The sequence below is a fragment of the Erinaceus europaeus genome, chromosome 3 (assembly GCF_950295315.1).
Source record: "Erinaceus europaeus chromosome 3, mEriEur2.1, whole genome shotgun sequence".
NCBI lineage: Eukaryota > Metazoa > Chordata > Mammalia > Eulipotyphla > Erinaceidae > Erinaceus > Erinaceus europaeus.
Genome location: NC_080164.1, coordinates 61,348,566 through 61,361,585, shown reverse-complemented (window position 1 = coordinate 61,361,585; position 13,020 = coordinate 61,348,566). Strand labels below are relative to the sequence as shown.

Below are 13,020 nucleotides of genomic sequence, written 5' to 3'. Positions count from 1 at the left end.
ATATATATATATATATATATATATATAGAGAGAGAGAGAGAGAGAGAGAGAGACAGGAGAAGGAGGAGAAGGAGGAGGAGGAGGAGAAGGAGGAGGAGGAGGAGGAGGACGGAAGAAGGGAGGGAGGGAGGGAGAGAGAGATATACAGAAACCAGAGTACTACTCAGCTCTGACTTATGGTGGTTTGGGGGGATTGAACCTGGGATTCTGGAGCCTCAGGCATGAAAGTCCTCCCACTCCCATTTTTTAGTAATGATTAATACTGGATTATAAGATTATAAGATTACAGGGTAAAAGTTCCACATTGAATCCACCAAGGTTCTATGTCCCTACCCTCCCACCTACCAAAGATAACCACCATATTTCTCACAAGGTTTTAGAAACAAGTTTCTTTCCCCTCCTCACTTCCTGCAAATCCATGTATTTCAGTTCTCTAGAAGATGCTGAACATGACTGAAACTGTGTAGTAGCTACATGAAAGTCTTTTTGCATAACTGTTAATCTCCCCCACTATCCTCTCTCTAGTAAGTAAATAAAAAGGAATTGATAAACTTATGCCCCTGTTACAGAACAGTTTTTTAAAAAGAGAAAAACAAAAACTAAAAGCATGTTTATTTTCAAACTCTAACTTACCAACAGGTCCATTCCAAGGAATATTTGATAATGACAGGGCTGCAGAAGCTTAAAAAAGAGAAAGAGAAATAATCAGGAAAAAAATCTAGTTTATTTAAAAAAACTGACAATGATAATTTTAGTCTTTATTTTTATACTTACCACCATTAATTGCTAGGATGTCAGGTTCATTAATACCATCTACTGCTAGCAAATTACAAAGGATCTGGTACAAGGAGAAAGATACAAAGCACTTAAAAAATCTATTTTGATTTGTGAGATTTTAGTTAATATCTTGCTCTAAGATGTAAGTATATAGATTGCAACCTATTAGGAAGATAATTAATGTGAAAACACTGAAAAAAAGATCATGTACTATGTATAATACAAACATGAAGTGGAGGCCGGGCGGTAGCAACACAGCATGACGAGTTAAGTGCACATGGCACCAAGCCCAAGGACCGGCATAAGGATCCTGGTTTGAGCCCCTGGCTCCCCCTGTGGGGAGGAGGGAAGGGAAGGCAGCAGGGCTCACTTCAGCATGGTGAAGCAGGTCTGCAGGTGTCTATCTTTCCTCCTCTAGAGGAGCACATGTTACAAGGTAAGGTTCAAGACCTTGTCCCCATCTGAAGGGAAAAGCTTTGAGTGGTGAAGGAGGGCTACAGGTGACTCTCAATTTCTATCTCCTCCCACCTTCTCAATTTCTGGCTATCTCTATCCATAATCAAAAAATTAACAAACAAAAAACAAAGAAGTGATTGCAATAGTATGCTTATGTCAGGTACTTGAGAAAGTAACTTATTGAGGCTGTGACATTTTTGCAAAGCATATTTCTTTATATCAAATATATAAAAATGGCTTCTTCATTAAAGTGTAAGCACCATTATTCCGAAAAGAAAAATCCATGAAGTACTAAAATATTTTAAAGTAGAGGTTTAGCAGCCTCAGTAGTAATATAGGAAGTAAAGATCAGTTGTGTTAACTGTCCTCACCTCTGTTAATATCATTTATGAAATGCAGCAAGTTGTCCTTATACTCATCTCAATCAGTCTAACCTTTCAAACTCCAATTTCTTTTTTTAAATTATTTTTTATTATCTTTATTTATTTACTGGCTAGACAGTCAGAAATAGGGAAGGGGGGTGGTAGAGAGGATGAAAGACAGAGACACACTTGTAGCACTGCTTCACCACTTGTGAAGTTTTCCCCCTGTAGGTGGGGACTGGAGGCTCGAACCTGGGTCCTTGTGCATTGCAACATGTGCGCTCAACCAGGTGTGCCACCATCTGGCCCCTCAAACTCTCTAATTTCTTTCTTTCTTTTTTTTTTGGCCTCCAGGGTTATTGCTGGGGCTTGGTGCCAGCACTATGAATCCACTGCTCCTGGAGGCTATTTTTCCCATTTTGTTGCCCTTGTTGTGGTTATCATAGTTATAGCTGCTGTTGTTGTTGGATAGGACAGAAAGAAACTGAGAGAAGAGGGGAAGACAGAGTAGGAGAGAAAGATAGACACCTGCAGACCTGCTTCACCACTTGCAAAGTGACCTCCCTGCAGGTGGGGAGCCGGGGGCTCGAACTGAGATCCTCTGTGCCATGTGCGCTTAACCCGCTGTGCTAACGCCCCAGCCTCCTCCAATTTCTTTCTTGACTCAGTACATATGAACTTTCATTCCACGTGCCTGAAATAGTTCCCCTATATTGAGATGTTCACTGATGCCCACTGATAATACCAGTATAAGCTCAAACTCACCTAAATTAACCTAAAAGCTCAAATTAGCTTTTTAAAATTATCATCTTAAAAATGACCAATGTTAAATATAACAGCAACATCAAAAATTCTTATTTTGTATTCTTTGTAATGCTTAACATAGGAAGTATTATAGATATTCAGTAAGCTATTTTTATTTCCTGAATTGATCTGGAAATTTAAACCTTAAACAGAATTTACCTGTGTATCATAAAAGTAGCCAGCTGGAAAAAGAGGCCTAATGGAACGATCTGTCAAGAAAAAAAATCATTACTGACAGAAGTTGCTTTATATTTCTTTTTAAAAATTTTTTAAATTTATTATCTTTATTTATTGGAGAGAGACAGCCAGAAATCAAGAGGGAGGGGGGTGATAGAGAGGGAGAGAGACAGAGAGACACCTGCAGCCCTGCATCACCACTCGTAAAGCTTTCCACCTGCAGGTGGGGACCTGGGGCTCGAACCCGGGCCCTTGAGCATTATAATACATATGTTCAACCAGGTGCGCAACCACCTGGCCCCTGAAGTTGCTTTATATTTTATATTTCCAAGTGTGCATCCCATTGAACACCATGCTATAGGTGGGGGGTGTAGATAGCATAATGATTATACAAAGAGGCTTTCATACCTGAGTCTCTGAAGTCCCGGATTCAGTACCCCATACCACAACAAGCCAGAGCACAGCAGTGCTCTGGTTAAAATTAAAATAAAAGGAAAACTTAAAAAACAAAAACAAACACTATAAAAAAATACCATAGCTAGTTGTCTAGTATGTCAAAAAACAAAACAAAACTTTCCTTAGACTGATTTACCAAAGGACATATATATGTCAATACTTGAATTAAGACAAATCATGTCCTAATAAACAATAACAAAATTAGCAAGGGATGAGGATTCTAGGAAAAAAAAAAAAAAAATCAGAGACTGCTTTTCCTTCTGTACCCATACACACATTTAAACAAAGGAAAGTGCCTTAAGATTAATGGCAGACCAAAAGAAAATCTTTCTTTAGTATTCTGTGATTAAAGAATACAATATAAACATTCCTCTAGAAATTTCTAGGTAGAAGAGCTATAAACTATGGTCACATGACACACACACACACACACACACACACACACACACACACACACACACACACACCTTTACATTTAAGTGTGTCAAAGACTGAAAAGATTATAACCATATTTCAAGGACAGGGGTAGATAGCCTAATCATTATGCAGAGACTCTGATGCCTGAAACTCCAAAGTCTCAGATTCAATCCCCTGTACCATAAACCAGAGCTGGGCAGTGCTCTGGTAAAACAAACACAAAAACAAAACAAAACAAAACAAAAAAACCAACCCCATATTTCCATATAGTTGATAAATAAAATGCTTTTAAAAACCATGTTGAACATAAAAATAAAAACACTAGGAATGAACAGATTTAATCAATCAGAGGCATGGACTACAGAATTTATATCTTGATAGATTCATTTAGTCAACAAGTGAATGTCTATTCTTTGCCAGTCAATATATAAGGTACAGAATATTCACTAATTTCATGGAGTTCATTTGAGTGAAGGGGATAAAGAAAGTATATAATCCCAGATGGTGTTAATGTAATAAAGGCAAGTTTAACCGATACTGTAGATACAGATGGGAGAGAAAGATACTACCAATAGGCCTATTAAAAAGGGTCAGTATCTTACCTATTATCCTACTTGTAAGAATTTCTTTATCAGAAGAACCTATTTCTCTTCTTAGGTAGTTTGTGGGTATTCTCCCTGCTGCAGCAGCCTTCTGTCTATAGTCAACCTGAGGAAGCAGTGAGAAAAGAAAATGAAATGCATTTCTTCACTCTTTGTAGTAACAACTTCTGAGGAATAAACATAGTCTCCTGAAGTTACTACCACTGTATTCAACTGAAAGAAGGTATTATTTATTTTGAATGTGTCCTATCTCCTGGGAAAATGATAGCAGAAAAAAAATGTTTCTTACTGATTTTTACAAAAGGTTTCTAGTGGGTTAGGTGGCAGTAAACCTGGTAAAGCATACAAATGAAATGTCCCACTTGTAGGGAGAAAGCTTAAAAAGTGGTGAAGCAGTGATGCAGATATCTCTCTCTCCCTCTTTCCTCTTAATTTCTCTTGTCTCTATTTGATAAATGAAAAACCTATTTAAAAAAGCTTCCACTTAGTAGTCAGATTACTATTAGGCTCATTAACTCTCACATTAACTTACTTTGGTCAAGTCAAACTTTTTTTTTTTATATTAACACTGACAAATGTAACAGTTTTTCCCTTTCATAAGAAAAAAGCCATAAAATCCTAATGAATGCTTCAATAAACATATATTTGCAGACTCACAGTGAAGGGAAAACTATGAAGGCAGTGAATTCATTGTTTATTCGACATTACAGTACCCATGTACTGTTTTTGTCAACTTATGTACCCTAACATCTTCAAGTGTGCTTACTCTAAGTAGAACTGGTGATGAAGGTATCAGCTTGAATTCTTCAAATGACACAGCATATCAGACTACTAAGTGCCAGAGGAATAGCTTACAGGAATAGTGCACTTGCTTCACTATGAGACTCAGGATTAAGACTGGCTTCATGATAAGCTTCAGTGTGTGGGGTCTCCCCTCCTTTCCCATATCTCCCCTGAAAAAGCCTAAAGCAGTTGAAGCCCAGTAATGACCAAAAACAAAAAGAAAAGCCCCAACAAATTATTAAGGAAAATACTTTGTTTTACAAGGTTTACATTTTAAAAATATTTTATTTAATTTTTGTTATTCTTTATTTTTATTGAATAGAGACAACCAAAAATTGAGAGGAATGGGGAGACAGAGAAACGGAGAGACACCTTCAGCCCTGCTTCACCACTTGTGAAGTGTTCCTGCTATAGTTGGAGACCGGGGGCTCAAACCCTGCATACTGTAACATGTACATTCAACCAGGTGCACCACCACCACCTGGCCCCCCCAAAGTTGACATTTTTTCGTTCATAATATACTGGACAAAAACATTAGAAATTCTACACTTGTGCTCTGCTATGGGTTCAGATAAATTAGCAAGTACTTACCACCAAAGGCATGAACTGGGAAGGTGAAGGTTTTGTTTTACTGACAGCAGTGACCATTACAGCGGTGTCACCTGACTTAAACATAAACAAGAACATGGTAAATTCCTTTAAAATCACCCTCACTATAGATAAATGTAAGGCAGAGAACTGTTATTCCAGGACACAGTGACAATGAACATATTTATTCATAGGAAGTTCAATTTTGATCTCTCTTGAATGATCATAATGTGTTACAATAGTCACTGAACTGTAAAAAAGCTAACGGGAGAAAATATCCATTGACAGGTTAGTTACACCTGATCATTATCTTCTACTGTTTATGAGCACATACATATTATATACAGACAAATTTCTCACACACTACTACTGAACATTGTAGAGCAATTTTCTCTAGAAAAGCATTACAGAATTTATTAGCAGAATAAATTTGGAAGATATCTTAAAGAACATAGAATATATACAATCCGCTGATTAACTGGTTATGTGGGATGGTTCTGACACTACAGACAGTATGAATTAATTCCCAGTGCTACAACTCTAAAAAGCTACATGATAGGGTGGGGGTAGATAGCATAATGGTTATGCAAACAAACTGTCAGGCCTCAGGCTCCGAAGTCCAAGGTTCGATTCCCTGCACCACCATAAGCCAGAGCTGAGCAGTGCTCTGGTTAATTAAAACAACAACAACAACAAAAAAAAAACTACATGATATAAAGATACGTAATAGGATTCTTCAAAATCCTATTTATGAAGAAAGTTTAAGAACCTGGGCTTTTTTTTCTTTTACCTGCACTACAGCACAGCCATCTGCAAATCTTGCCAGCTTACCAGATGAAATTTCCAACTTTCTGTTTGAAAATAAACATAAAATAACTCAGATTAGTAAATTCCCAGTTTAAAATAATTTGCCAGTATAAATTAATCAAGAATTGTTACAGAAAAACTTAAGGCTATTAACAAGACTTATATAACTTTCTACACAGAAGAAAAACAAACCAAAAAATAATGAAAGGCTAGAGTTCATAATTAAAGAGAGTTTATGAACTGTTTAAAGGAAAAGAAACCACAACACAGGATTAATCTGAATGAAGATATACTTTGAAAGGGTTGGAGATGGTATCATTATTTTCTTGTCCTGGTTTGAGATGGTATTGGGATTAAACCTGGGACCTTGGAGTCTTAGATATGAATCTTTTTGTATAAGCACTAGGCCAAGTCTTCCAGTCCTAGAAGTGATCTTCTTAAAGGTTAGTTCCAATTTGTAAATTATTCTTCCCTTGCCTTATTTATTAAAGTCTTTCAACAAATAAGTGGAATTTCCCTACTTAATATCCTTTGAAATGTCCCCATTACTTTTAGGACAAGAAATATTGCTTATAAAGAAGTTTACATTCATTAATGATGCTAAGACAAGCCATAGGGAAATGGCTTTTTTTTAGTGCTGGTAAAACTGGATATTCACTTGCAAAAATTTTATTAATAAATCTAGGCCTCTTTCTCATACAATAAATAAAATTAACTCAAAATAGATCACAATACTCTGGTTTCTTTCCAGATCGTATAAATCTTTCACCTTTTCAAAGTGAATCACTGGTTCATCTGTAAGAACTAAAATTATAATATTCTTAGGAAAAATATAGGAGTAAATCTTTATAAATTGAGGCCAAAACTTTCTTATATTCACTACTAATAACACAAGTGACCAAAAGACAAATAAACCGGAACTCTTCAAAATTAAAAACCTGTCATTCTTCAAAGAATAAAATCAAAATCTGAAATAGCTACCACAGCAGCACAGTAGAGGTCCCAGAGGCTACATCTTCAATCCCTAGCACTATTATATGTCAGAGATCAGTTGTGCTCTGGTCTTGCTCAGATAAATTTTTAAAGCAAATATGAAACTGAAAGAAAATTCACACAATAGAAGAAAATATTTGCAATTTCTTACATCTGAAAAGGGACTTGTGTCCAGAATATGATCTATAAATGGCCAATAAGCACATGAAAATCTTTTCAACATCATTAGCCTCCAGGGAAATGCAAATAAAAGTTACAATAGATAAATTCATAGAGATGAAATATTCAAACTATATTGTTTATAGACAACCTGGAGGTCAGGGGCCGATCCTGTTGCTTTTGAGTTCCAGCTCCTAGCACACAGTAGGTTATCTGTAAAATGAAATGTCCTGGGGCATTTTTTTTTCAGAGATAAACATTATTCCTTTAAGACTGATTCTCTTTCTCTCAAACAAAATAAGCAAATACCAGAAATCAAAGACTATCAAAATGGAACAAGTCTTAGAGATGATCTAGTATAGGGACCAACCAATTATCAATATATAACCTATTTCTGTTACAGTCTTTTAGTTAAGAATGTTTTGTTTTGTTTACATTTTATAAGGGCTGTACATACTGAAATATGTCACAGTGAGTATGCACTTAAAAAGACTAAAGTATATACTATTTGGCTACTCACAGGAAGTCTGTGAGTTCCTGATCTAACACAGTATCATTCTGTGACAAAAAAATAAAAAGAAGTGAAGTTATTTGGCCAAGATCACTCAGGGAGTTAGAAAGCCAAAATTTCAACTTTTGTATAAACTCAGATTAAAAAACTTTAAGGACTTGGACAGTCCTACCATGTATAAGGATGCAAGATCCTGATCCCCACCTGCAGTGGGAAAACTTTAGGGGTGGTGGAACAAAGCTTCAGATACCTGTCTTTCTCTCTCACTCTCCACTTCTGTCTCTGTCAGAAAAGAAATAATAAACATACACATATATACTTAAGAAAATAATATTAAGTACAACAATTTCATGTACTATAAAATAGATTAAAAAAAAACTCGCAGGGAGAGGTGGAACTGCACAAAGTTCTAGCAGCAAAAACAAAAAAAAAAACCAGAAGTTTTATTAAGAGAGATTTTAGTAAACAGATCCCTGGAAAAGAAATGGGTTTTTTAACAGAGAAATAAGATCAAACCCCATCCAGTATCATTGTGTAAGCTTTGTTGATTATGAAGAAGTTATTTAAAACTTTTTTTTTTGAGGGGGGAGGATTCTTTCATCTTATCTACAAAATAGCATTAAAAAGTACGTCACTGGCAACTCTGTATAGCTGACCTTCAATCTACCGATATTTTCTTTCCCTTCCTACCTAGAGTCATACAGGCCATGCTTTTGGGCAATCAGTTGGATAGAATGACGTAAACACCTGTTGTCAACTCATTTCAGCGGAATATTTTCCACTATAGAGTCCAAGTGGCTCCTAAAGCATAAAGAATAGTAAAATCAAATAGACTCAACTGGAAAAAGTCTGGAACAGGGCAAGAGTGAGAACCAAGTAATAGACACGATTGCGGAGGCAACGTAAAAAGAAGGGGGTCAAAAGCTAGACTCCAAACCTGGAAGGATAAATTTAGGATAAAGCGCGGGTTGAAAGAGACACGTTGCCGGCTTTCTGTCCTAGAAGATGAATGTATTCAGGCTGGCCGTACCCAGTGTCTTGTGAGACGGCAGAGAACGCACGTCGTTCCTTACCTGTTACCCAATTCCACCGCCACGGTTCGGGATTTCGCATTACCCCACAGAGCGCGCACCTGCAATGGGATGAATGTCCGAACCCGTCCTGGCAGACTTAATGAGCAATCTCGCAGCGGACGGAGCTGGAGGCACGAGCTGCAGTACCTGCAGGCCGCCATGACACATGAACGCGATCTGCCCGGGCTGAGTCCGAATTGGCTCATTCTGCGGAAGGGGAGGTGGAGCCCGATTCAGTTTCGTTTCGGTGTAGCTAGTAGGAGTGTTGAGGAAGGGGCGTGCTCGGAAGCGGAAACACGTCATCTCTCTACGAAGAGAGGAGAGGGCCAAACTTAATTGAACTCTATACAGTTCAGTATCAGCCTGTGAAAGGCAATTCGAAAAATTACAGGGCTTCTTCCTTTTTTGCTTTGGTCACTTAAAGTCCTAAGTAATGGTTTAATAAATTCAGTCTATATAGCAGTAATAAAAGTAATTATTCCTCTAATTTCTTCTGTGAGTAAAAAATTATGGGAATTTGTGTGGTGGATGGACTAAAAAGGATTCCCCACTCCTTCAGCACCCCCCCCCCCATAAATTTCATAAGACGATTATGCTACTTAAGAGGTTTGTGTTTATATTAAGTTAATTTCATTTTTCATTGATTTATTATTATTTTATTAGTGATTTAGTACTGATTTACAAAAACATGTCAACAGCTGTGTAACTCCACACCAATCCCACCACCAGAGATCTGGATCCCGATCCCTCAACATTGATCTGTATTATAACTTTAGATATGCTTGCCATCATTAATGGTTAATTTCCTTTGTTAATATTTAGCAATTTATTCCTCTGCTTCTCTGGCCAAACGTTATGTTTTCTAAGCCAACATTTACTTACAAACTGCTAATACTATTGGAAAAGTGTTCTGGAAAACAAAAAGGTTTTGAATTTGAGTTCGGTAAGTATTTAAGGAGTGCATACATCGTCTCTCCTCTCTTTTGAAGAGGAACAAAAAGTTCACTAAAGTGAAAGTACATTGAGAGACAGGAGGAGTGTGAATAGCAAAGAGGCAGCCTCTCCTTATCTTTCTCTCCTTTTCCTCTGTTTCTTTGTCTTTATCCAAAGTAATAATAAAAGATCAAATGTAACATAGGATGAAAGATGTTTATCATAGTATCTAGTACTTTCAGCTAGTTGAAGGCTAACTGACCTATGACACTCTGAAGGAAACTTTATTCAGTATTTCAAACACTTAATTTTCAAACTGAAAACTATGAAAAGACTGATCAAAGTTGATAGAAACAACAAACTTATTTAGTAAAACAGCAGACTATTTAGAATATATGTATAAGGTTCGGCAAATAGTTCTTTCATTTAGTTCTCTTCATAACTCATTTCAGTAATCTACATTTTCTGGTTCCCTTTAGGTTACTCCTTAGAAGGGTCTCTTTTAATTCTTGTCTTTCTCCTAGTCCACTTTCTCTCCACTGTTACTTATTACTAGACATTTTTTACTCTGGAAGTGGGCAAAGTGGATCAGAGGTAGAGTACATGCTATCTGTGTGTGAGTCCCTGAGTTCAATTCCCAACACTGTGTGTGATGGAGCATTGCCTAGTCTCTCTCATAAAATAAATAAATATGAAAATGCTAGCTATTCTTGACATTGGAGGTGAGTGGCAATATATCCCCTACTATGCCAAATTAAATCATTCTTAATTAAGTACTGTGCCCCTGGATCTTGGGTAGATATAGCGTTCTCAGTATTCACGTCTCTCAGTAGTACTTCAGGGACCAACATATATGTTGTACTTGCCCCAGGGTTTATGGATTATTTTTTGTTTCTCCCACCATCAGAGATAGTTTTCACAGTTTCTTACTGTGTCTGTATTTGTTAATTTCTCAAAGCCTGTATGGCTTTTATTCCTATGGAGATAGGGGAAGAAGGAGCCAGTGGGTCCTCTACTTTTTCCAGTGACTCTTCTTTCTCTTTCTCTAGCCTGTAGTAATTTCTCTGGACACTTGCACTTTCTAGGCTTTTTTATGAGTGCCTTGTGAGTGATTTAAAATTATAACTTTTAATAATTAACACATTCATAAGAATTCTGTTTGGGTTTCTACATTTTTTTAATGGCCATTAGGATTATCAGTGGGGCTCAATGCCTGATGAGGAGTCCATGCTTCCAGTTCCCATTTCCCCCTTCTGCATTTCCTTTTATTTGATAAGAAAGAGATTACAGGGGAGAGGAAGATAGGGAGAGAGAAAGAGAGACATCTGCAGCATTTTTTCACTGCTTGTGAAGCTTTCCTTCTGCCGCTGGAAATAGGGGCTTAAGCTTTGGTCATTGTTCAAGATAATATATGTGCTCTACTGTGTGCACCATTACAGGGCCTCTTGGGTCTGTATATCTGCATTTTTTGTTCTTTTAATCCTCGATGTATTTTTTTCCATGTGTATTATTTATGACAACTTAACACTTATAGAGCTTATACTAGTATTTAAGCAAACAACAATTTCTGTAGGAAATTACTGGACACCTTTTATTTAAAATTGTTTTACCTACTGTGAGAGAAAGAGATAAGAGATAGATAGATAGATAGATAGAGAGAGGCAGACATGCAGCACCAGGGACTAATCCAAGGACTATATACATATAAGCTTGCTACTTCGTGGATCAAAGCAAATTGTTTTTAAAGGTAATATAAGTAAGTCATAAATTACAAAATTATTCTAGGCCTAGATAGCATACTATGGGAAATGGAAAAAGTCTTGGTGTATGGAAAAAGTCTTGGTGTATAGAAAAAGTCTATAGGGGGTGGGGTGGTAGCGTAGTGGATTAAACACATATGGTGCTTAAACTGCACATGGTGGGACACACAAGTACCTGTGTAAGGATCCCGGTTCTCCACCTGCAGGGGGGTCACTTCACAGGCAGTGAAGCAGATCTGCAGGAGTCTGTCTTTCCCTGTCTTCCCTTCCTCTCTTGATTTCTCTGTCCTATCCAACAACAATAACAATAATGACAACAAGAGCAACAAAAATTGGAAAAAATGGCCTCTGGGAGCAGTGGATTTGTAGTGCAGGCACCCAGCCCCAGCAATAACCCTGGGGCATAAAAAAAAAAAGAGAAAGAAAAAAGAAAAAAAAAAGTCTACGTGGAATATTATCTTTCTTTGAGGACTGGACAAGATTAAAGATAAACACTGCTATTGACCAGAAAAAGTTACACTCTGACTATACTCCTGGGGAGGTTAAATCCACAGTTGGGTGGATTAAGTCTTGGTGAGTTTAACACAAGTAACCCAATTTTGGGCCTATTGTTTTTTCTTTTAACACTAAAAAAAAAAAAAAGAATATAGGATGGCATCAGAAACATTTTACTGGTTTTCAAAAGATAACCTTGAGAGAAGATAAATACAGATAGGACTGGTGGCAATATGGAAGAGTAACAATGGAAACTTGAGAGTCTGTGAATAGAAGTAACTTCAGATGAACTACTTGAAAATTATTCTTGTTTATTTCATATTAGACAGAGTTTCATAGTGATAAAGAGAAGTCAGAACACTAGTCTGTTTCATGTGGTGCTTGGTCTTGAACCAGGACTTTCAGGCATCAATCCACCCTCAAATAGTCGAGTTTTCTTTCTTTCTTTTTCTTTTATTTTTTATTATTATCTTTATTTATTGGATAGAGACATCCAGAAATTAAGAGGGGAGAGGGAGATAGAGAGAGAGAGAGACAGAGAGATACCTGTAACACTGCTTCACCACTTGCAAAGCTTTCCCCCTGCAGGTGGGGACCAGAGGCTTGAACCCTGTTCCTTGCACATTGTAACCTGTGTGCTCAACCAGGTGCCCCACCAATAGTTGAGCTTTCTCCTTGACCAAATATGAACTACTTTTAAACTCTTTTTTTTTAATATTCAAAAGATTTATTTAAACAACAACAACAACAGAAAAAAGCTAATAGTTTCAGAATAGAATCACTTTGGACATGCCCCAGGTTAGCAAACCAGGACTTAAGATCTAGTCTAAATGCAGTTTCACTGTCTCTCAGAAATGGAACCTTTAT

The 13,020-nt window shown here is 37.0% G+C and overlaps 1 protein-coding gene across 5 annotated transcripts in view; it reads right to left on the bottom strand.

Moving 5' to 3' along the window:
* PNPT1 (polyribonucleotide nucleotidyltransferase 1) overlaps nucleotides 1–9,200 on the bottom strand; it is a 32,085-nt gene extending 22,885 nt beyond the window's left edge. The window contains exons 1-7 of one of the 5 annotated variants that reach the window (XM_060187252.1): nucleotides 8,966–9,200; nucleotides 6,213–6,273; nucleotides 5,426–5,500; nucleotides 4,052–4,157; nucleotides 2,559–2,608; nucleotides 775–838; nucleotides 634–681 (exon numbers count right to left, since the gene is read on the bottom strand). In XM_060187252.1, coding sequence (XP_060043235.1) covers nucleotides 634–681; nucleotides 775–838; nucleotides 2,559–2,608; nucleotides 4,052–4,157; nucleotides 5,426–5,500; nucleotides 6,213–6,273; nucleotides 8,966–9,171 — 610 coding nt within the window. In that variant the 5' untranslated portion in view covers nucleotides 9,172–9,200. The remainder of the gene's footprint in view (nucleotides 1–633; nucleotides 682–774; nucleotides 839–2,558; nucleotides 2,609–4,051; nucleotides 4,158–5,425; nucleotides 5,501–6,212; nucleotides 6,274–8,965) is intronic. The other 4 variants (XM_007525470.3, XM_060187253.1, XM_060187254.1 and 1 more) reach the window with 4 other exon arrangements.
* Nucleotides 9,201–13,020: the final 3,820 nt, after the last annotated feature.